This window comes from Oncorhynchus mykiss, chromosome 24 (assembly GCF_013265735.2).
Source record: "Oncorhynchus mykiss isolate Arlee chromosome 24, USDA_OmykA_1.1, whole genome shotgun sequence".
In the NCBI taxonomy this organism is placed as follows: domain Eukaryota; kingdom Metazoa; phylum Chordata; class Actinopteri; order Salmoniformes; family Salmonidae; genus Oncorhynchus; species Oncorhynchus mykiss.
Window position 1 is genome coordinate 30,526,752 of NC_048588.1, and position 23,398 is coordinate 30,550,149.

Consider the following 23,398-nt stretch of genomic DNA (forward strand, 5'->3'; position numbering starts at 1 on the left):
GGAAACCAGGCACGAGGTCAAAGTAATGCAGTGTGGAAGAATTTGTCCCCTGCTTTGGGACCAGTGAGAAATGGGCAGAGACAAGCATGTGTAGTCTATCAAGTCACATTTCAAATCAAATTTATTGATAAAGCCCTTCTTACATCAGCTGATATCTCAAAGTGCTGTACAGAAACCCAGCCTTTCCGTTCACCTTCACACTCCTGGGCCAGACTACACTCAATCATAGGACCTACTGAAGAGATGAGTCTTCAGTAAAGACTTAAAGGTTGAGACCGGGTCTGTGTCTCTCACATGGGTAGGCAGACCATTCCATAAACATGGAGCTCTATAGGAGAGAGCCCTGCCTCCAGCTGTTTGCTTAGAAATTCTAGGGACAATTAGGAGGCCTGCGTCTTGTGACCATTGCGTACGTGTAGGTATGTACGGCAGGACCAAATCGGAAAGATAGGTAGGAGCAAGCCTATGTAATGCTTTGTAGTTTAGCAGTAAAACCTTGAAATCAGCCCTTGCCTTAACAGGAAGCCAGTGTAGGGAAGCTAGCACTGGAGTAATATTATCAAATTTTTTGGTTCTCGTCAAGATTCTAGCAGCCGTGTTGAGCACTAACTGAAGTTTATTTAGTGCTTTATCTGGATATCTGGAAAGTAGAGCATTGCTGTGCTGCCATCCTGTTAGAAGGTAACATATTATTTTATTACAATGGTTAAAATGTATTTTCATTGTGTTCCATGGTGTTATTCGCCCCCTAGTGGAGCTTTCTGGTACTTTGAAAGACTACGCAAACAGGAAGTAGAGAATTCATTCTGCACGCATAGAAGCAGCTACAAACAACGCTACGGTGCAGGTCTTTCAGTGTAGTTATTTCTTGTCACGCTTCAGCCTTGGAAAATATTTGTTTGTAAGTTCGATTCAAGCATTTAGCTAATGATGATAATCTTGTTATTGATAGAGTTGCTTACAAATCAACGTTGGTTGGTTGCATTTACTCACACAAATTGCAATGCCTTTCATGTATGTCATTAGCTGTATTACTTTGCTCGTGCGTCATGCAAACAAATTGTAAAATATACCATACTGTAGTTTTGTTACTGTTTCTAGTGCAATATGCTTTGTTATTCTACATAGATGGTTGTACATTATTAGAGTAATGAAAGGAGTTAGCCAATTACCATATGAGTAACAATTAGCTACATGGTTTGGCATCATGCCAGATGCATGGTACCTTGGCACGTGCTTTGTATTTTCATGCAACTTCAACTTGAAAGGTATAATGTTCAGCTACAAGGTCGATTTGAATTGAATACTAAAGTATATTCTTTTCTGTATTTTGCAGTTTCACAACATAAACGTTTTCAATATATTAATTCAAGAAAAGTCACGCCTTGGGAGTTTTATTGAAGACTTAGTTGTTAGCTATCTGTCTAGTTTTGCATGAGAACGCAACTCAAGGGCAGAATAATTGCAGTAGTCTAACCTAGAATTGACAAAAGCATGAATACATTTTTCTGCATCATTTTTGGACAGAAAGTTTCTGATTTTTGAAATGTTACGTAGATGGAAAAAATCTGTCCTTGAAACAGTCTTGATATGTTCGTCAAAAGGGTCCAGAGTAACGCCAAGGTCCTTCACAGTTTTATTTGAGACGACTGTACAACCATCAAGATTAATTGTCAGATTCAACAGAAGATCTCTTTGTTTCTTGGGACCTAAAACAAGCGTCTCTGTTTTATCCAAGTTTAAATGTAGAACATTTGCAGCCATCCACTTCCTTATGTCTGAAACACAGGCTTCCAGCGAGGGCAATTTTGGGGCTTCACCATGTTTCATCAAAATGTACGACTGTGTGTCATCCGCATAGCAGTGAAAGTTAACATTATGTTTCCGAATGATATCACCAAGAGGTAAAATATATAGTGAAAACAATAGTGGTCCTAAAACGGAACCTTGAGGAACATCGAAATATACAATTGATTTGTCAGAGGACAAAACATCCACAGAGACAAACTGATATCTTTCCGACAGATAAGATCTAAACCAGGCCAGAACTTGTCCGTGTAAACCAAGTAGGGTTTCCAATCTCTCAAAAAGAATGGTGATCGATGGTATCAAAAGCAGCACTAAGGTCTACGAGCACGAGGAGTGCAGAGCCTCTTTACCATCTTCACAAGAGCAGTCTCAGTGCTATGATGGGGTCTAAAACCAGACTGATGCTTTTCGTATACATTGTTTGTCTTCAGGAAGGCAGTGAGTTGCTGCGCAGATGACAATGAATCTGTAATCACAATTATCTGGTGAGAAAATAGAGGACTGGTGGAATGCAGTCTTGTCTCCTCGTCAAATGGCACCCGCTCAAAAGTCTTTGTTTATCTGGCCAAAGGTTGACCAATAAGATACTGTATCTTCTATGGAGAAATGTCCTTTATTGTCAGTCGCTGAAGGGTAAATAAAATCCATAGAACAACATAATTCTACCGGTGTTATTGTACCTTCAGATTAGTTTTATACCCATCTCATTACATTTATACTGCCACCAGACAGACAAAGGCAGTTAAACCTGTATAGCAATGGGATGATCTCATAATGGCTCCCAATAGGACAGGGAGTAGATGGGCCTCCTCTCCCCTCTCCAGAGGGACTCACCTGTGATTTAATCTCGTTACCTATGTGACAGGCGGGGTGGCACCATGGCAGCCAGCGCCTGCTCCCTCCCTGGTGACCCCAGATGGCCCGCTCCCCCAGGAGGGTGCATAATTGTCTAATTAAGTGGAGAGAGAGACTGCGGCCCCATTCCCAGCGTACTTCATTAAAGACAGCGCTCCATCAGCTCCTGCCACACAGGGCAGCCTCCTCTAAAAGACTCCCCCCATCCTGGCAGGAAAGGTCAAACACAGACTGAAGGTGCAGCTGCTGATTCTCCCAGTGGCTTACTAACATGTCCTTGGCAGTGTTGGAGTCACTTTCCATGTCGCCATGGTGATTATAAGCAGTATAGTATCTCAGTTGTCTGTTTATTTGAGAAGGAACAGAAACTGAAAGGCCTAGTCTCCTGAAGATTCCTTCAGTGCAGATATTGTAGGACGTCACCTACAGCCACAGTGCATCTAAACATCACAATTCTGTCTGATAGCCTCCGCTGATTGATTCTGCTTGACCTTTCAAAGTCAAGTTATTTATGGGGAACACATACACCTCTTCCCACCGCCTCTCTTCTCCCGTCTACACACACGGACGCGTACACACACACACACACACACACACACACACACACACACACACACACACACACACACACGGCAGTTGGTGCCGTTTAAGGATTTTTTTTATTTTTATGACTATGGCCTTATTTCTATTACAGAATATTGGATGACTGTCATTCATAATTGATTCACCCAGCTCAATGTATCATGGATAGGTTTGGCTACTTAGGCTACTTACCACACAGATACTAAAATGTTCCCTTTATTAATGAGGTTGCTACAACCTACCCTATGAATAAAAGTTTACAGGTCAGGAGACATTTGAGTAATCACGGTGAAAGACACATTCAATACTACCTTGCACACACTTGCATCTAGCTGATCTAGGGTGTAATCATTAGTCCAACAGTTGCAAACAATCATTTCTATTGGACAAATTCAGGTATGTTTGTCCCCGTTTGCTTTCGTTTAAGAAACGTTTTTCAACAGAATTGCTCGAATGAATACACCCCTGAATGCACGTAAACACAGTTCACTTTCATAACAGCAAGACTGTTGTGTTATTCCTTCTCGCATCTACGCACTCTCTCACCTTTTTCCGTCAGACTTCAGTGCACAACACATCAGCTGCATTTCATAAACGCTAAACGCCACACACAGCCTACATCGTTGTCACCATATTAGCTAATGGTAACAACATACAGTTGAAGTCTGAAGTTTACATACACCTTAGCCAAATAGATTTAAATTCAGTTTTTCACAATCTCTGACATTTAATCCTAGTAAAAAGTTGGTGTAACTAAGTCAGGTGTGTAGGCCTCCTTGCTCGCAGACACTTTTTCAGTTCTGCCCACAACTTTTCTATTGGCTTGAGGTCAGGGCTTTGTGATGGCCACTCCAATACCTTGACTTTGTTGTCCTTAAGCAATTTTGCCACAACTTTGGAAGAATGCTTGGGGTCATTGTCCATTTGGAAGACCCATTTGCACCAAGCTTTAACTTCCTGACTGATGTCTTGAGATGTTGCTTCAACATATCCACATCATTTTCTTACCTCATTATGCCATCTATTTTGTGATGTGCACTAGTCCCTCCTGCAGCAAAGCACCCCCACAACATGATGCTGCCACCCCCGTGCTTCACGGTTGGGATGGTGTTCTTTGTCTTGCAACCGTCCCACTTTTTCCTCCAAACCTAACGATGGTCATTATGGCCAAACAGTTCTATTTTTCTTTCATCAGACCAGAGGACATTTCTTCAAAAAGTACCTTCTTTGTCCCCATGTGCACTTGCAAACCGTAGTCTGGATTTTTTTATGGCGGTTTTGGAGCAGTGGCTTCTTCCTTGCTAAGAAGCCTTTCAGGTTATGCTGATATAGGACTCATTTTACTGTGGATGTAGATACTTTTGTACCTGTTTCCTCCAGCATCTTCACAAGGTCCTTTGCTGTTGTTTTAGGATTGATTTGCACTTTTCGAACCAAAGCACGTTCATCTCTAGGAGACCGAACGTGTCTCCTTCCTGAGCGGTATGACGGCTACATGGTCCCATGGTGTTTATACTTGCATACTATTGTTTGTACAGATGAACGTGGTACCTTCAGGCATTTGGAAATTGCTCCCAAGGATGAACCAGACTTGTGGAGGTCTACAATTTTGTTGTCTGAGGTCTTGGCTGATTTCTTTTGATTTTCCCATGATGTCAAGCAAAAAGGCACTGAGTTTGAAGGTAAGCCTTGAAATACATCCACAGGTACACCACTGAATGACTCAAATGATGTCAATTAGCCTATCAGAAGCTTCCAAAGCCATGACATAATTTTCTGGAATTTTACAAGCTGTTTAAGGCACAGTCAACTTAGTGCATGTAAACTTCTGACCCACTGGAATTGTGATACAGTGAATTATAAGTGAAATAATCTGTCTGTAAACAATTGTTGGAAAAATTACTTGTGTCCTGCACAAAGTAGATTGCCAAAACTATATTTTGTTAACAAGAAATTTGTGAAGTGGTTGAAAAACAAGTTTAAATGACTCCAACCTAGGTGTATGTAAACTTCCGACTTCAATTGTATCTACTAAAACTAATGCTTTAGTAAACCCGCTACAATCATGCAGTACAGTGTACAGTTTGCAAGCAGTTTAGCAGTTACACTGGCGTGTCCCTGTGGCATCTTAATGTTTTTCCTCATAATCCTGGACTATCGGACCACCATTTTATTACGTTTGCAATCACAACAAATAATCTGCTCAGACCCCAACCAAGGAGCATCAAAAGTCGTGCTATAAATTCTCAGACAACCCAAAGATTCCTTGATGCCCTTCCAGACTCCTGCTGCCTACCCAAAGACGTCAGAGGACAAAAATCAGTTAACCACGTAACTGAGGAACTCAATTTAACCTTGCGCAATACCCTAGATGCAGTTGCACCCCTAAAAACTAAAAACATTTGTCATAAAGAACTAGCTCCCTGGTATACAGAAAATACCCGAGCTCTGAAGCAAGCTTCCAGAAAATTGGAACGGAAATGGCGCCACACCAAACTGGAAGTCTTCCGACTAGCTTGGAAAGACAGTACCGTGCAATATTGAAGAGCCCTCACTGCTGCTCAATCATCCTATTTTTCCAACTTAATTGAGGAAAATAAGAACAATCCAAAATGTATTTTTAATACTGTCGCAAAGCTAGCAATGTATACGAAATACTTCAGTCTGTTTTCAGACCCCATCACTGCACTTGTGAAGGTGGTAAATGACCTTTTAATGGCGTCAGACCGAGGCTCTGCATCTGTCCTCGTGCTCCTAGACCTTAGTGCTGCTTTTGATACCATCGATCACCAGATTCTTTTGAAGAGATTGGAAACCCAAATTGGTCTACACGGACAAGTTCTGGCCTGGTTTAGATCTTATCTGTCGGAAGGATATCAGTTTGTCTCTGTGAATGGTTTTTCTTCTTATCAAATCAACTGTAAATTTCTGTGTTCCTCAAGGTTCCGTTTTAGGACCACTATTTTTTTCACTATATATTTTACCTCTTGGGGATGTCATTTGAAAACATAATATTAACTTTTACTGCTATGCGGATGACACACAGCTGGACATTTCAATGAAACATGGTGAAGCCCCAAAATTGCCCTCGCTAGAAGCCTGTTTTTCAGACAAAAGGAAGTGGATGGCTGCAAACGTTCTACTTTTAAACTCGGACAACACAGAGATACTTGTTCTAGGTCACAAGAAACAAAGAGATCTTCTGTTGAATCTGACAATTAATCTTGATGGTTGTACAGTCGTCTCAAATAGAACTGTGAAGGACTTTGGCGTTACTCTGGACCCTGATCTCTCTTTTGAAGAACATATATGTAACATTGCAAAAATCAGAAACTTTCTGTCCAAACATTATGCAGAAAAATGTATCCATGCTTTTGTTACTTCTAGGTTAGACTACTGCAATGCTCTACTTTCCGGCTACCCGGATAAAGCACTAAATTAACTTCAGTTAGTGCTTAATACGGCTGCTAGAATTTCTTTACAGCACTTTGAGATATCAGCTGATGTAAGAAGGGCTATATTAATACATTTGATTTGATTTGAACAGTTTACGTCTGTTTGAGTAGGCGAGCTAGCTACCTAAGTATGTCAAACAAATGCTAAATATAGCTTTCTCTCTCTCGCTTCTCCTTAATTTTTGAATAAATTAATTTACTCAAAACAGTTCAACTATTGATGTTCTCTGTCTTTCAACTACTCACCACATCTTTAGCTTTACTTTCAGTACTAGATTAATTTTCTTATCTTTTGATTGGGTGGACAACATGTCAGTTAATGCTGCAAGAGCTTTGATAGGTTGGAAGACGTCCTCCGGAAGTTGTAATAATTGTCATAATTACTGTGTAAGTCTACGGAAGGGGGTGAGAACTGCAAGCCTTCTAGATTTTGTAATGAAGTCAATGTACCCAGAGGAGGACGGAAACTAGCTGTCCTCCGGCTACACCATGGTACTACCCTACAGAGTGCTGTTGAGGCTACTGTAGATCTTCTTTGCAAAACAGTGTGTTTTAATCAATTATTTGGTCACATGAACATATTTAGTATAGTTTTATCTAAAAAAGATTGCTTTGTTCATGTTTCGTATTTTTTTCTGAAATTCACTGAGGAGGATGGTCCTCCCCTTCCTCCTCTGAGGAGCCTCCACTGACACACACACAGACGCACACACACACACATACATCATGAATATTTCAGCAGATGGATGGCTTTGTGTCAGAGACAAGGGGTTAACACAGTTTGAAGGGGCAGACTGGACATCTAGCATTTTGGGAAAATGCCAGATGGCTGGTCCATTTTTAGCCCAGTGGGCCTGTCTGACTTTTTTGTTTTAAATGATGGGAGATCTGGCTAATAATAGGGGCCTAGAGGGGGAAAAAAATGGGCTGTTGTGTTAGAAATGCCAGGGCCGATTTCTGGTCCCAGTCTACCCCTGGTTAACAGAGAGCCCAACACCACCTCTATGTCTGGGATGCCAGGCTCCATTAAATCTGCCTTCTTAATCTCCCAGTCCTACATGATCACAGGTGCCATAGTTATGTAGTGGATGTGTAGTGGATATGTAGTGGATGTGCAGTGGATGTGTAGTGGATGTGAATTGGATGTGTAGTGGATGTGTAGTGAATGTGTAGTGGATGTGAATTGGATATGTAGTGGATGTGTAGTGGATGTGAATTGGATATGTAGTGGATGTGTAGTGGAAGTGAGTTGGATATGTAGTGGATGTGTAGTGAATGTGTAGTGGATGTGAATTGGATATGTAGTGGATGTGTAGTGGATGTAAATTGGATATGTAGTGAATATGTACTGGGTATCTACTGGATATAAAGAATGTGATTGTGATGCTTTATGATGTGAGGTGCTGCCTTCAACATGCCACAGGACTCCACTACCAACCCTGTTGTCCCATCTACTCACACTCTCTGTTATCAAAATAGCACAGAACTCTACCTCCAACCCTTTTCGACCCATCGAATCACCCACCGTGCCTTCAACATGCTACAGGACTCCACCACCAACCATGTCCCATCCACTCATTGACTTTGCTATCAAAGTGCCACAGGACTCCATGACCAACATTGTTTTCCCATCCACTCACCCACTCTGCCTTCAACATGCCACAGTACCCCACTACCAACCCTGTTGTCTGAGGTACTGCTGCAACATGCCACAGGACCCCACTACCAACCCTGTTGTCTGAGGTACTGCTGCAACATGCCACAGGACCCCACTACCAACCCTGTTGTCTGAGGTTCTGCTGCAACATGCCACAGGACTCCACTACCAACCCTGTTGTCTGAGGTACTGCTGCAACATGCGACAGGACCCCACTTCCAACCCTGTTGTCTGAGGTACTGCTGCAACATGCCACAGGACCCCACTACCAACCCTGTTGTCTGAGGTAGTGCTGCAACATGCCACAGTACCCCACTACCAACCCTGTTATCTGAGGTAGTGCTGCAACATGCCACAGGACCCCACTACCAACCCTGTTGTCTGAGGTACTGCTGCAACATGTGACAGGACCCCATTTCCAACCCTGTTGTCTGAGGTACTGCTGCAACATGCCACAGGACCCCACTACCAGCCCTGTTGTCTGAGGTAGTGCTGCAACATGCCACAGTACCCCACTACCAACCCTGTTGTCTGAGGTAGTGCTGCAACATGCCACAGGACCCCACTACCAACCCTGTTGTCTGAGGTAGTGCTGCAACATGCCACAGGACCCCACTACCAGCCCTGTTGTCTGAGGTAGTGCTGCAACATGCCACAGGACCCCACTGCCAACCCTGTTGTCTGAGGTAGTGCTGCAACATGCCACAGGACCCCACTACCAACCCTGTTGTCTGAGATACTGCTGCAACATGCCACAGGACTCCACTACCAACCCTGTTGTCTGAGGTAGTGCTGCAACATGCCACAGGACTCCACTACCAACCCTGTTGTCTGAGGTAGTGCTGCAACATGCCACAGGACCCCACTACCAACCCTGTTGTCTGAGATACTGCTGCAACATGCCACAGGACTCCACTACCAGCCCTGTTGTCTGAGGTTCTGCTGCAACATGCCACAGGACTCCACTACCAGCCCTGTTGTCTGAGGTTCTGCTGCAACATGCCACAGGACTCCACTACCAACCCTGTTGTCTGAGGTACTGCTGCAACATGCCACAGGACCCCACTACCAACCCTGTTGTCTGAGGTACTGCTGCAACATGCCACAGGACCCCACTACCAGCCCTGTTGTCTGAGGTTCTGCTGCAACATGCCACAGGACTCCACTACCAGCCCTGTTGTCTGAGGTACTGCTGCAACATGCCACAGGACCCCACTACCAACCCTGTTATCTGAGGTTCTGCTGCAACATGCCACAGGACTCCACTACCAGCCCTGTTGTCTGAGGTTCTGCTGCAACATGCCACAGGACTCCACTACCAGCCCTGTTGTCTGCGGTTCTGCTGCAACATGCCACAGGACTCCACTACCAGCCCTGTTGTCTGAGGTTCTGCTGCAACATGCCACAGGACTCCACTACCAACCCTGTTGTCTGAGGTAGTGCTGCAACATGCCACAGGACTCCACTACCAGCCCTGTTGTCTGAGGTAGTGCTGCAACATGCCACAGGACCCCACTACCAACCCTGTTATCTGAGGTAGTGCTGCAACATGCCACAGTACCCCACTACCAACCCTGTTGTCTGAGGTAGTGCTGCAACATGCCACAGGACCCCACTACCAACCCTGTTGTCTGAGATACTGCTGCAACATGCCACAGGACCCCACTACCAGCCCTGTTGTCTGAGGTTCTGCTGCAACATGCCACAGGACTCCACTACCAGCCCTGTTGTCTGCGGTTCTGCTGCAACATGCCACAGGACCCCACTGCCAACCCTGTTGTCTGAGGTAGTGCTGCAACATGCCACAGGACCCCACTACCAACCCTGTTGTCTGAGATACTGCTGCAACATGCCACAGGACTCCACTACCAACCCTGTTGTCTGAGGTAGTGCTGCAACATGCCACAGGACTCCACTACCAACCCTGTTGTCTGAGGTAGTGCTGCAACATGCCACAGGACCCCACTACCAACCCTGTTGTCTGAGATACTGCTGCAACATGCCACAGGACTCCACTACCAGCCCTGTTGTCTGAGGTTCTGCTGCAACATGCCACAGGACTCCACTACCAGCCCTGTTGTCTGAGGTTCTGCTGCAACATGCCACAGGACTCCACTACCAACCCTGTTGTCTGAGGTACTGCTGCAACATGCCACAGGACCCCACTACCAACCCTGTTGTCTGAGGTACTGCTGCAACATGCCACAGGACCCCACTACCAGCCCTGTTGTCTGAGGTTCTGCTGCAACATGCCACAGGACTCCACTACCAGCCCTGTTGTCTGAGGTACTGCTGCAACATGCCACAGGACCCCACTACCAACCCTGTTATCTGAGGTTCTGCTGCAACATGCCACAGGACTCCACTACCAGCCCTGTTGTCTGAGGTTCTGCTGCAACATGCCACAGGACTCCACTACCAGCCCTGTTGTCTGCGGTTCTGCTGCAACATGCCACAGGACTCCACTACCAGCCCTGTTGTCTGAGGTTCTGCTGCAACATGCCACAGGACTCCACTACCAACCCTGTTGTCTGAGGTAGTGCTGCAACATGCCACAGGACTCCACTACCAGCCCTGTTGTCTGAGGTAGTGCTGCAACATGCCACAGGACCCCACTACCAACCCTGTTATCTGAGGTAGTGCTGCAACATGCCACAGTACCCCACTACCAACCCTGTTGTCTGAGGTAGTGCTGCAACATGCCACAGGACCCCACTACCAACCCTGTTGTCTGAGATACTGCTGCAACATGCCACAGGACTCCACTACCAACCCTGTTGTCTGAGGTAGTGCTGCAACATGCCACAGTACCCCACTACCAACCCTGTTGTCTGAGGTAGTGCTGCAACATGCCACAGGACCCCACTACCAACCCTGTTGTCTGAGGTAGTGCTGCAACATGCCACAGGACTCCACTACCAACCCTGTTGTCTGAGGTACTCCTGCAACATGCCACAGGACCCCACTACCAACCCTGTTGTCTGAGGTACTGCTGCAACTTGCCACAGGACCCCACTACCAACCCTGTTGTCTGAGGTAGTGCTGCAACATGCCACAGTACCCCACTACCAGCCCTGTTGTCTGAGGTTCTGCTGCAACATGCCACAGGACTCCACTACCAGCCCTGTTGTCTGAGGTACTGCTGCAACATGCCACAGGACCCCACTACCAACCCTGTTGTCTGAGGTAGTGCTGCAACATGCCACAGGACCCCACTACCAACCCTGTTGTCTGAGGTAGTGCTGCAACATGCCACAGTACCCCACTACCAACCCTGTTGTCTGAGGTTCTGCTGCAACATACCACAGGACCCCACTACCAGCCCTGTTGTCTGAGGTAGTGCTGCAACATGCCACAGTACCCCACTACCAACCCTGTTATCTGAGGTTCTGCTGCAACATGCCACAGGACCCCACTACCAGCCCTGTTGTCTGAGGTAGTGCTGCAACATGCCACAGTACCCCACTACCAACCCTGTTATCTGAGGTTCTGCTGCAACACGCCACAGGACCCCACTACCAGCCCTGTTGTCTGAGGTAGTGCTGCAACATGCCACAGTACCCCACTACCAACCCTGTTATCTGAGGTTCTGCTGCAACATGCCACAGGACCCCACTACCAACCCTGTCTTACCATCCATTCACCCACTCTTATTTCTATTTTCTCATGTTTAAACATGTCTTTCTATTGGTTATGCTATGTGATATTCTGTTGGGTAGGGCTTGCAAACTAAGCATTTCACTGTACTTTTCACTCTGCATATGACAAATAAAACTTCAAACTCCTAGCTACAGATTTTGTGTCATGTTCAGAAAGCGTTGGTTTCCTGTTACCTGTTGGCCCCGAGGGGATCGTAGTAATCCTATACTTGTAGAGTGACAGTGTGAAAAATAGGTGACTTAACAGAACTATGGGATAGGATAGTATGTTTTGTGTTGGTTTATTTACACACTATATGAACAAATCCAAGACTTCTGCAATGTGAGGACCTCTCTCTCTGGGATAGGTCTCTACTGAATGTATGCGTTTCAATGTGAGGACCTCTCTCTCTGGGATAGGTCTCTACTGAATGTATGCGTTTCAATGTGAGGACCTCTCTCTCTGGGATAGGTCTCTACTGAATGTATACATTTCAATGTGAGGACCTCTCTCCCTGGGATAGGTCTCTACTGAATGTATACGTTTCAATGTGAGGACCTCTCTCTCTGGGATAGGTCTCTACTGAATGTATACGTTTCAATGTGAGGACCTCTCTCTCTGGGATAGGTCTCTACTGAATGTATACATTTCAATGTGAGGACCTCTCTCCCTGGGATAGGTCTCTACTGAATGTATACGTTTCAATGTGAGGACCTCTCTCTCTGGGATAGGTCTCTACTGAATGTATACGTTTCAATGTGAGGACCTCTCTCTCTGGGATAGGTCTCTACTGAATGTATACGTTTCAATGTGAGGACCTCTCTCTCTGGGATAGGTCTCTACTGAATGTATACATTTCAAGCAGTGTTGATTGTAGAACTATTGCTTAGGACTTTTACACCATTGAAACTTTCATGAGGTCCTGCTGCTTAAGCAAAAAGCAACAGCTTTGAAGTCTCCTTTGAGGATGGACTGCTTTAATTTAGAGAAAATTAAGTGACTTTACCAACAGGGTAAGAAGGCAAGACACTTTTAATTATTGTTGTGAGGTTGCGAAACATATCATTCTTCATCCAGCACATTTGAGCATATTATCTAGCCTGTTGACATTCAATTTGTGTACGTTATAATACGCATGTTGTTGACTTTGGCCAAATTGATCAAATTCAGCTCAGCAGACCCACGGTATACTATAAATGAGGGAAATATAATGGGTGATTTAATACAAGCTGGACCTCTCTTTAACTCTCCAATGGATAGTGAGTGATTTAACTGGAATTCAAGGCTAAGCTATTTCTGAACCTGGTTGTTTATATGTTTAATCATTTGTGATGCTGATGGATGAGCTCGGGTTGTGCTGCTTTGGGCCATGTATTATTCATCACAGGGAAATGTGTTTGAGAAGTTGACTGTTGGACTGGCACCATGATTAGGGAATTGTTAGGATTGGTCCCATCTAATCACAGCAGGTCACCACAATCATTTGAGGTGAACTGATGTTGTACATTAATTGAGTACAATGTTAATGTTACCTGCCTGAGAGAGATGTGAAAATAAGACAATTGACACCCGTGGAAAGAAACACAATGATAGTATCTTAAATTTCAGCAAGTCTTTTTTGTACTAATTTGTTTTTATAGTTTTGCCATCTGGAGACATAAGACATAACATATAATAAAATAATGGAGACATAAGACATAACATATAATAAAATAATGGAGACATAGCCTTTACCCACATGGTATAAAATAAAATAATGGAGACATAGCCTTTACCCACATGGTATATAATACAATAATGGAGACATAGCCTTTACCCACATGCCTCCTTCGCTTGAGACATTAGCCAGCCAGTGGACAAGGGGAAACAGATGGGGGGATTGAGAACCAACAGAGGGAGCCCAATAGCCACCTTTCTTCACCCAGAGACAGACAGGGCAACTATAGAACATCACTCACTTCATATGCAGAATGACTCTACACAGACTAATGACTCTACACAGACTAATGACTTTACACAGGCTAATGACTCTACACAGACTAATGACTCTACACAGACTAATAAACAAACATAACAATGATTCACAGTGATCATTTTAGTTCTGTGCAGTAAGTTTTCCATTTAGTTTCTACAGAAGATGACTCAAGGACCCGGTGTGTTCCTTTCTATGGGGGATATTTCTGTAGAAAACGACTGGCTGGCATCCATGAGAGGGTCACTGAAGATGTGTGGTCTTGATTGTTTCGGTTATTCACTCATTGTGGTGGATTTAGTTGGCGGTGAGGTTTCTTAGTGGAAAGACTCAAAATAAGATAAATAATGAGAGAGAGAAAGAGAGAGAAAGAGAGAGACAGATAGAGACAGTGTAAGGGGTGCGTAACTGGTGGCAGGGAAGTCAGACGCAGGAGAGCAGAACTGGGTAATAGCCAGAGCAGTTTAACACAACACCAACGGTATCAAGAAAATAACAACTTGGGTACAAAACCCGAACAAGGAGAGGAACTGACTTTGGCAGAAGTCGTGACAGTATCCCCCTCTTGACGCGTGGCTCCAGCAGCGCGCCGACACCAACCTCGCGGACGACCCGGAGGGCGAGGCGCAGGGCGATCCGGACGGAGACGGTGGAACTCCCACAGCATTGAAGGGTTCAATATGTCCTCCACCGGAACCCAGCATCTCTCCTCCGGACCATACCCCTCCCAGTCCACGAGGTACTGAAGGCCCCTCGCCCGACGCCTCGAATCCAGTATGGAACGAACGGAGTACGCCGGGGCCCCCTCGATGTCCAGAGGGGGCGGAGGAACCTCCCGCACCTCAGACTCCTGGAGCGGGCCAGCCACCATGTCGGTAATTGGGGGGAAGCTGTAACCTGTAACTCACCTCGTTCAGTCTGCTCAGGACTTTAAATGGCCCCATAAACCGCAGACCCATCTCCCGGCTGGGCAGGCAGAGGGGCAGGTTTCAGGTTGAGAGCCCGGTGCAAACACCGGGGCCTCACTGCGGTGACGGTCTGCACTGGCTTTCTGGCGCAGACGGCGTCATGGGCGGCATCTCATGTTTCCTCCGTGCCCCGGAACCAGTCGTCCACCGCAGGAGCCTGGTCTGATTCTGATACCAAGGAGCCAGAACGACTGGTACCCCAGTACGCACTGAAAGGGGGAGAGGTTAGTGGAGGAGTGGCGGAACGAGTTGTGGGCCATCTCTGCCCAGGGCACGGACGCTGCCCACTCCCCCGGCCGGTCCTGGCAATAAGACCTCAGAAACCTACCCACATCCTGGTTTACTCTCTTACTCTCCCGTTACTCTCGGGGTGAAAACCCCAGCCTCGGATGCGTCCACCTCCACTATGAAAGCCAAAGAGGAATCCGTATATGCCAGCATGGGAGCCGAGGTAAACCCTCAGGTGCCCTCAGGTGACCAAAGGTCCTGTCCGCCTTAGCCGACCACTGCAAACGTAACGGTCCCCCCTTCAGCAGTGAGGTAGTGGGAACCGCTACGTGACCAAAACCCAGGATAAACCTCCAGTAGTAATTGGCAAACCCTAGAAACGGCTGCACCTCCTTCGGCTTCGGCAGAAGTCGTGACAGACAGATAGAGGAAGAGAGAGAAAAAAGAGAGAGAGAAAGAGAGACTTGTGCAGACAGCTGTCCCAGCAGATGCCCAGCGATGCTGGGGGAGATAGTCTGAGGCATTGGCTTGGCACAGGGATGTGGTCGCTCACCCACATGCCTGCTTCAAGGACTTTCAGCTTCCAGAGGGTCACAGCCCCAATCCTCGGCATACAGACAGGCAGGCAGGGTCCTAGTCTGAGGCTGTCAGCTGTCTGCAGGGGTCCTGGGTAGTGGAGGCTCCCACAGGACAGCTCTCGGAGGACCACAGAGGTCTTCTATTATGGCTGTGCTCATAACCACCTCAGCCTCAGCGTTAGTTATCTCACTATTCCGTCACTCTCCGCTGGTGTCCTTGGCTTTGTGCGTTAAGCCATGTGTTATGTGGAATTCCGCCACAGACACAGACAAGCCGTCACACACACCCCGTCACACGCACACACCGTCACACACACACACACACACACACACACACACACACACACACACACACACACACACACACACACACACACACACACACACACACACACACACACACACACACATTGAACCAATCAGGAACAACATCTGATCTTTTTACCACCCAAGCCCCCCGCGCCACACACACACACACACACACACAATAACCTCAGTCCAACATACCCTTTTAATTTAGCCAGCTCAAATATTTCTTCAATAAATATTTGATGAAGGAAGATGTTTTGTCAATTCATTACTCAGCATAGTAATATGTGTTCATTAGTCTAGTTCTGTGTTCTAGTGTTTAATATTCTTTGTTTACAGTGGAAGGTCACGTAGGAGGGGGGGGGGCCTATGAATATGGAGATAGTGGCCTTCACTCATGCCTGTGCTGTGCTCAGATACTCTTCTAATATATTCCACACACATCCCCCACCTTCCTCCTGTTCCCTATCTTTCATTAAAACAATTAAAGTCATTTAAGTAACATGCATACATTGAAATGATTGACAGAGAGATTACACCGCCTTTCCCTGGCTCTCAGCCCTGGCTGTTTGGTTTCAGGTTGTATGGTTAACAAAACCCCCAGGCTACAGCTCCCAGCCCCCAGCCCCCTGCCCCCATCCTCTAGCCCCCATCTTCCAGCCCCCATCCTCTAGCCCCCATCATCCAGCCCTCATCATCCAGCTCCCAGCTCCAGCCCCCAGCCCCCATCCTCCAGCTCCCAGCCCCCATCATCCAGCTCCCAACCCCCACTCCCCAGCCCCCATCGTCCAGTCCCCAGCCCCCATCTTCCAGCCCCATCCTCCAGTCCCCAGCCCCCAGCCCCCATCCTCCAGCCCCCATCCTCCAGCCCCCATCTTCCAGCCCCATCCTCCAGTCTCCAGCTCCCAGCTCTCAGCCACCATCCTCCAGCCCCCAGCTCCCATCTTCCAGCCCCATCCTCCAGTTCCCAGCTCCCAGCTCCCAGTCCCCAGCCCCCATCCTCTAGCCCCCATCCTCCATACCCCAGCTACCAGCCCCCATCCTCCAGCCCTCATCATCCAGCCCCCCCCCTCATTCATCCTCCAGTCCCCAGATCCCAGCTCTCAGCCACCATCCTCCAGTCCCCAGATCCCAGCTCTCATTCACCATCCTCCAGTCTCCAGATCCCAGCTCCCAGCCACCATCTTCCAGCCCCATCCTCCAGTCCCCAGCTCCCAGTCCCCAGCCCCCATCCTCTAGCCCCCATCCTCCATACCCCAGCTCCCAGCCCCCATCCTCCAGCCCCCGGCTCCTAGCCCCCATCATCCAGCCCTCATCATCCAGCTCCCAGCTCCAGCCCCCAGCCCCCATCCTCCAGCTCCCAGCCCACATCATCCAGCTCCCAACCCCCACTCCCCAGCCCCCATCGTCCAGTCCCCAGCTCCCATCCTCCAGCCCCCATCCTCCAGTCCTCAGCTCCCAGCCCCCATCTTCCAGCCCCATCCTCCAGTCTCCAGATCCCAGCTCCCAGCCCCCATCTTCCAGCCACCATCCTCCAGTCCCGAAATCCCAGCTCTCAGCCACCATCCTCCAGTCCCCAGATCCCAGCTCTCAGCCACCATCCTCCAGTCCCCAGATCCCAGCTCTCAGCCACCATCCTCCAGTCCCCAGATCCCAGCTCTCAGCCACCATCCTCCAGTCCCCAGATCCCAGCTCTCAGCCACCATCCTCCAGTCTCCAGATCCCAGCTCCCAGCCATTATGTTCCAGCCCCATCCTCCAGTCCCCAGCTCCCATCCTCCAGTCCCCAGCTCCCAGCCCCTATCTTCCAGCCCCATCCTCCAGTCTCCAGATCCCAGCTCCCAGCCCCCATCATCCAGCCCCCATCCTCCAGTCCCCAGCTCCCAGCCCCCATCTTCCAGCCCCATCCTCCAGTCTCCAGCTCCCAGCCACCATCCTCCAGCCCCCAGCTCCCATTTTCCAGCCCCTTCCTCCAGTCCCCAGCTCCCAGCCCCCATCCTCTAGCCCTCATCCTCCATACCCCAGCTCCCAGCCCCCATCCTCCAGCCCCCAGCTCCTAGCCCCCATCATCCAGCCTTCATCATCCAGCTCCCAGCTCCAGCCCCCAGCTCCCAGCCCCCAGCTCCCATCTTCTAGCTCCCATCCTCTAGCTCCCAGCTCCCATCCTCCAGCTCCCAGCTCCCAGTCCCCAGCCCCCATCCTCCAGTTCCCAGCCCCCACTCCCCAGCTCCCATCCTCCAGCTTCCAGTGCCCAGCCCCCATCCTCCAGTTCCCATCCTCCAGCTCCCAGTCCCCAGCTCCCAGACCCCAGCTCCCAGACCCCAGCCCCCAACTCCCAGCTCCCAGGCCCCAACCCTACACTTAGAAAAAAGGGTTCCAAAATGGTTCTTCAGCTTCCCCATAGGAGAACCCTTTTTGGTTCCAGGTAGAACTATTTTGGGTTCCATGTATAACCCACTGAGGAAAGAGTTCTACATGGAACCCAAAAGGGTTCAACCTGGTCCTTCAAAGAGTTTTCCTATGGGGACAAGGAAGGAACTCTTTTAGGTTCTAGATAACCCCAGCTCCATTCCCTGCCCCGCCTTAGCCCCAGCTCTTTTCTCCCTGTTTGTAGATGTGTGCCTGATTACAATAACACACAACACTTCCTGACTCAGAGAAACCAGGGGATGATGGAGAAACGACAGGAGAGGGGAAGGGAGAAGGGGTTTGGAGATGGAGGAGGAGAGATGGCGGCTCCTACTGGGACTGGTGCTTGGCGTTTGCTGTTGTTGAAAGGAGGAAATGGGTGGTCTATATTAGGGGAGGGGGTCTTGGCTGTGCCCCCCAGCATTTGGCACAAAGGGCCTGATATTATGCATGCTGGCAGGGTCTCAGGGCATCCAGGGAGAGCAGAGCTTGTCCTGCTAATGAAACGCATGCTACCGTTTACACACCGGGTTCCCGTTAACTTTTAATTGCATTTGGCTTTTACACTCAAGCCATCCCAAACCTCCAATTTCAATTATTCTACTCTCCTACCCCATTCTCATCAGATTATCTCTCTACTGCCTCTATATGACTAGACGGAAACACAGCAGATACACCAAACAGCCATGTAATTGTAGACTATAGTTTGCTCTTACCAAGGAAATATTAATATAATAATGACATGTGAATGTGTGAATGTAACGGTATATGTTTAAAATAGTGAAAGTGAAAGGTCTTTAATTAGTGCAGACATACTGTATGTGTCCCAGGAGCCTCAGACTGATCCAGGTCCCCTGATGGAACAGTGGTGCCTCAGCCTCTTTGTTACCCTCCTCTCGCCCCTTCTCTCCTCTCCTCTCTCCCCTCCTCTCTCCCCTCCTCTCTCCCCTCCTATCTCCTCTCTCCTCTCCTCTCTCCCCTCCCCTCTCTACTCCTCTCGCCCCTTCTCTCTCCTCTCCCCTCCTCTCTCTACTCCTCACGCCCTTCTCTCTCATCTCTCCTCTCTCCCCTCCTCTTTCCCCTTCTCTCTCCTCTCCTTTATTCCCTCCCCTTTCCCCTCCTCTCTCCCCTCCTCTCTCTACTCCTCTCTCCCCTCCTATCTCCTTCCTCTCTCCCCTCCTTTCTCCACTCCTCCATCTCCCTCCTCCTCTCTTCCCTCCTCTATCACCCTCCCCTCTCCCCTCCTATCTCCTTCCTTTCTCCCCTCCTTTCTCCCCTTCTCCCTCTTCTATCACCCTCCTCTATCTCCTCCTCTCTTCCCTCTTATATTTCCCTCTTCTCTCCCCTCCTTTCTTCCATCCTCTCTCCCCTCTTTTATCTCCCTCCTCTATCGCCCTCCTCTATATCCTCCTCTCTCCCCTTATAGGTTGATGTAACTGGGAGAGATGGCTAATATAATTAATTCAGGTGATGTGGTTTATATTAATGCTTCTATATTATTCTATATTAACGCTTAATGCACAATCACTTGCTAAAAATCTATGAATAAATCAATACTATTAAAGCTCTTTCATAAACATACTATTTTTCTCATTGCTCTAAACAGGCCCAGTTCTAGATGATGATTGAATGCCAGAAACTGACAGCTAGCAATAGACAATCTACTGCTGACCGCTACTGCTTTGTTTGCCTGCAGAGGAAAGGGAATTCTCTTCTGTTGGTTGTTATAGGCCATGACATTTAGAAGGCAGTGGCAGTATTTTAAAAATACCTATTTGTATAAAAATAATTTTCATGCTCGTGGATTTTTTTATGTAGATATATTTCAAATGTAACTTCTGACACTTTTATGAAAAATCTAAATCATCCTGACACTTATTAAAACAAACAATTTCACAACGCAAGTACTTATGAAAGGTTTTGTCAAGATATGCACTATCCATGGTCCTGATTTGTCAAAAGCTGTTGTGGTGCTGAACAGATAGCGCAGCGTTCTACAATACATGTTGAAGTGGGCCTTATTGACCTTATTGACTCTCATGCCTTGACTCTCACCAGACAGACATCCACTAGTAACTGAAGATCAATAGAGTTCTCATTCAGCTTCAAACATTGATTATCTCCATTGAAATTGAATTAGTTCCTAAATATGCTCAGTGTAACATAAATATTGTGGTAAAGTCATCAAAGATTGAAATTATCTACAGTGCCTTGCGAAAGTATTCGGCCCCCTTGAACTTTGCAACCTTTTGCCACATTTCAGGCTTCAAACAAAGATATAAAACTGTATTTTTTTGTGAAGAATCAACAACAAGTGGGACTCAATCATGAAGTGGAACGACATTTATTGGATATTTCAAACTTTTTTAACAAATCAAAAACTGAAAAATTGGGCGTGCAAAATTATTCAGCCCCCTTAAGTTAATACTTTGTAGCGCCACCTTTTGCTGCGATTACAGCTGTAAGTCGCTTGGGGTATGTCTCTATCAGTTTTGCACATCGAGAGACGGAATTTTTTTCCCATTCCTCCTTGCAAAACAGCAGTTTTCAGTTCTTTCCACAGATTCTTGATTGGATTCAGGTCTGGACTTTGACTTGGCCATTCTAACACCTGGATATGTTTATTTTTGAACCATTCCATTGTAGATTTTGCTTTATGTTTTGGATCATTGTCTTGTTGGAAGACTTTCTTTCTTCTTGCCACTCTTCCATAAAGGCCAGATTTGTGCAATATACGACTGATTGTTGTCCTATGCACAGAGTCTCCCACCTCAGCTGTAGATCTCTGCAGTTCATCCAGAGTGATCATGGGCCTCTTGGCTGCATCTCTGATCAGTCTTCTCCTTGTATGAGCTGAAAGTTTAGAGGGACGGCCAGGTCTTGGTAGATTTGCAGTGGTCTGATACTCCTTCCATTTCAATATTATCGCTTGCACAGTGCTCCTTGGGATGTTTAAAGCTTGGGAAATCTTTTTGTATCCAAATCCGGCTTTAAACTTCTTCACAACAGTATCTCGGACCTGCCTGGTGTGTTCCTTGTTCTTCATGATGCTCTCTGCGCTTTTAACGGACCTCTGAGACTATCACAGTTCAGGTGCATTTATACAGAGACTTGATTACGCACAGGTGGATTGTATTTATCATCATTAGTCATTTAGGTCAACATTGGATCATTCAGAGATCCTCACTGAACTTCTGGAGAGAGTTTGCTGCACTGAAAGTAAAGGGGCTGAATAATTTTGCACGCCCAATTTTTCAGTTTTTGATTTGTTAAAAAAGTTTGAAATATCCAATAAATGTTGTTCCACTTCATGATTGTGTCCCACTTGTTGTTGATTCTTCACAAAAAAATACAGTTTTATATCTTTATGTTTGAAGCCTGAAATGTGGCAAAAGGTCGCAAAGTTCAAGGGGGCCGAATACTTTCGCAAGGCACTGCATGCTACACTTATTCCAAGGATCAATTTTAAACGGTGTAATTTGCTATTGATGTCATTGATTCATTTGTATGAGTCCAATTAGACAGTAGACACCCCTTTGTACATGTGACACACCACAGGATGAGTCTCAGGAACAATCCACTTTCCACATTCATTTCTCTGATCTTGGTCGGGAACATTAATTATAATGCCCCCTTGAGTTATATGGTAGATATTGGAAATGCATGTACAGTTGATGTACAGTTGGTTACCGGAGAGACTGAAGATACTTCTCGAGGATATAACATAATTCAACCCCCCACTCCCCCGTAAGCTAAACTAAAAATACAAGTTGTGTGTAACTAATATACATTGCATTCAGAAAGTATTCAGACCCCTTGACTTATTCCACATTTTGTTACGCTACGGCCTTATTCTAAAATGTATTAAATAGTTTTTTCCCTCATCAATCTACACACAATACCCCATAACGACAAAGCAATAACAGGTTTTTGCTAATAAAAAATATATGGAAATATCACATTTACATAAAAACCATTTAAAGACCATTTACTCAATACTTTGTTGAAGCACCGTTGGCAGTGATTACAGCATTGAGTCTTCTTGAGTATGACACTACAAGCTTGGCACACCTGTATTTGGGGAGTTTCTCCCATTGTTCTCTGCAGATCCTCTCAAGCTCTGTCAGGTTGGAGGGGGAGAGTCGCTGCACAACTATTTTCAGGTCTCTCTAGAGATGTTCGATCGGGTTCAAGTCCGGGCTCTGACTGAGCCACTCTGCGTTGTGTTGGTTGTGTGCTTATGGTCGTTGTCCTGTTGGAAGGTGAACCTTCGACCCAGTCTGAGGTCCTGAGCGCGCTGGAGCAGGTTTTCATCAAGGATCTCTCTGTACTTTTCTATGTTCATCTTTCCCTCGATCTTGACTAGTCTCCCAGTCCCTTCGACTGAAAAACATGATGCTGCCACCACCATGCTTTACCGTAGGGATGGTGCCAGGTTTCCTCCAGACGTGATGATTGGCATTCAGGCCAAAGAGTTCAATCTTTGTTTCATCAGACCAGAGAATCTTGTTTCTCATGGTCTGAGAGTCTTTAGATGCCTTTTGGCAAACTCCAAGCAGGCTGTCAATTGCTTTTACTGAGGAGCGGCTTCTGCCTGGCCACTCTACCATAAAGGCCTGATTGGTGGAGTGCTGCAGAGGTGGTTGTCCTTCTGGAAGGTTCTCCCATCTCCACAGAGGAACTCTAGAGCTCTGTCAGTTGACCATCATTCAAACTTCTTACATTTAAGAATGATGGAGGCCACTGTGTTCTTGGGGACCTGCAAAGCTGCAGACATTTTTTAGTACCCTTCCTCAGATCTGTGCCTCGACACAATCCTGTCTCGGAGCTCTACAGACAATTCCTTCAACCTCATGGCTTGGTTTTTGCTTTGACATGCACTGTCAACTGACCTTATATAGACAGGTGTGTGCCTTTCCAAACCATGTCTAATCAATT

The 23,398-nt window shown here is 46.8% G+C and overlaps 1 protein-coding gene across 1 annotated transcript; it reads left to right on the plus strand.

Annotated features, from left to right (window-relative positions):
• Positions 1-15,343: 15,343 nt before the first annotated feature.
• Positions 15,344-18,416, plus strand: LOC118944034 (extensin-like). Its single transcript, XM_036961554.1, has 3 exons — positions 15,344-15,388; positions 16,632-17,207; positions 17,313-18,416. Exons 1-3 carry the CDS (start codon positions 15,344-15,346, stop codon positions 18,414-18,416), a joined length of 1,725 nt encoding a protein of 574 aa, XP_036817449.1.
• The last annotated feature ends 4,982 nt before the right edge of the window (positions 18,417-23,398 follow it).

What these genes read in the sequence shown, in the direction of transcription:
- LOC118944034 (XM_036961554.1), top strand. Translation starts at nt 15,344, where the DNA reads ATGAAAGCCAAAGAGGAATCCGTATATGCCAGCATGGGAGCCGAG. An exon ending in ATGCCAGCATGGGAGCCGAG is followed by an intron (nt 15,389 to 16,631) that starts GTAAACCCTCAG and finishes GTTTGGTTTCAG; the next exon opens with GTTGTATGGTTAACAAAACC. An exon ending in CTCTCATTCACCATCCTCCA is followed by an intron (nt 17,208 to 17,312) that starts GTCTCCAGATCC and finishes TCCATACCCCAG; the next exon opens with CTCCCAGCCCCCATCCTCCA.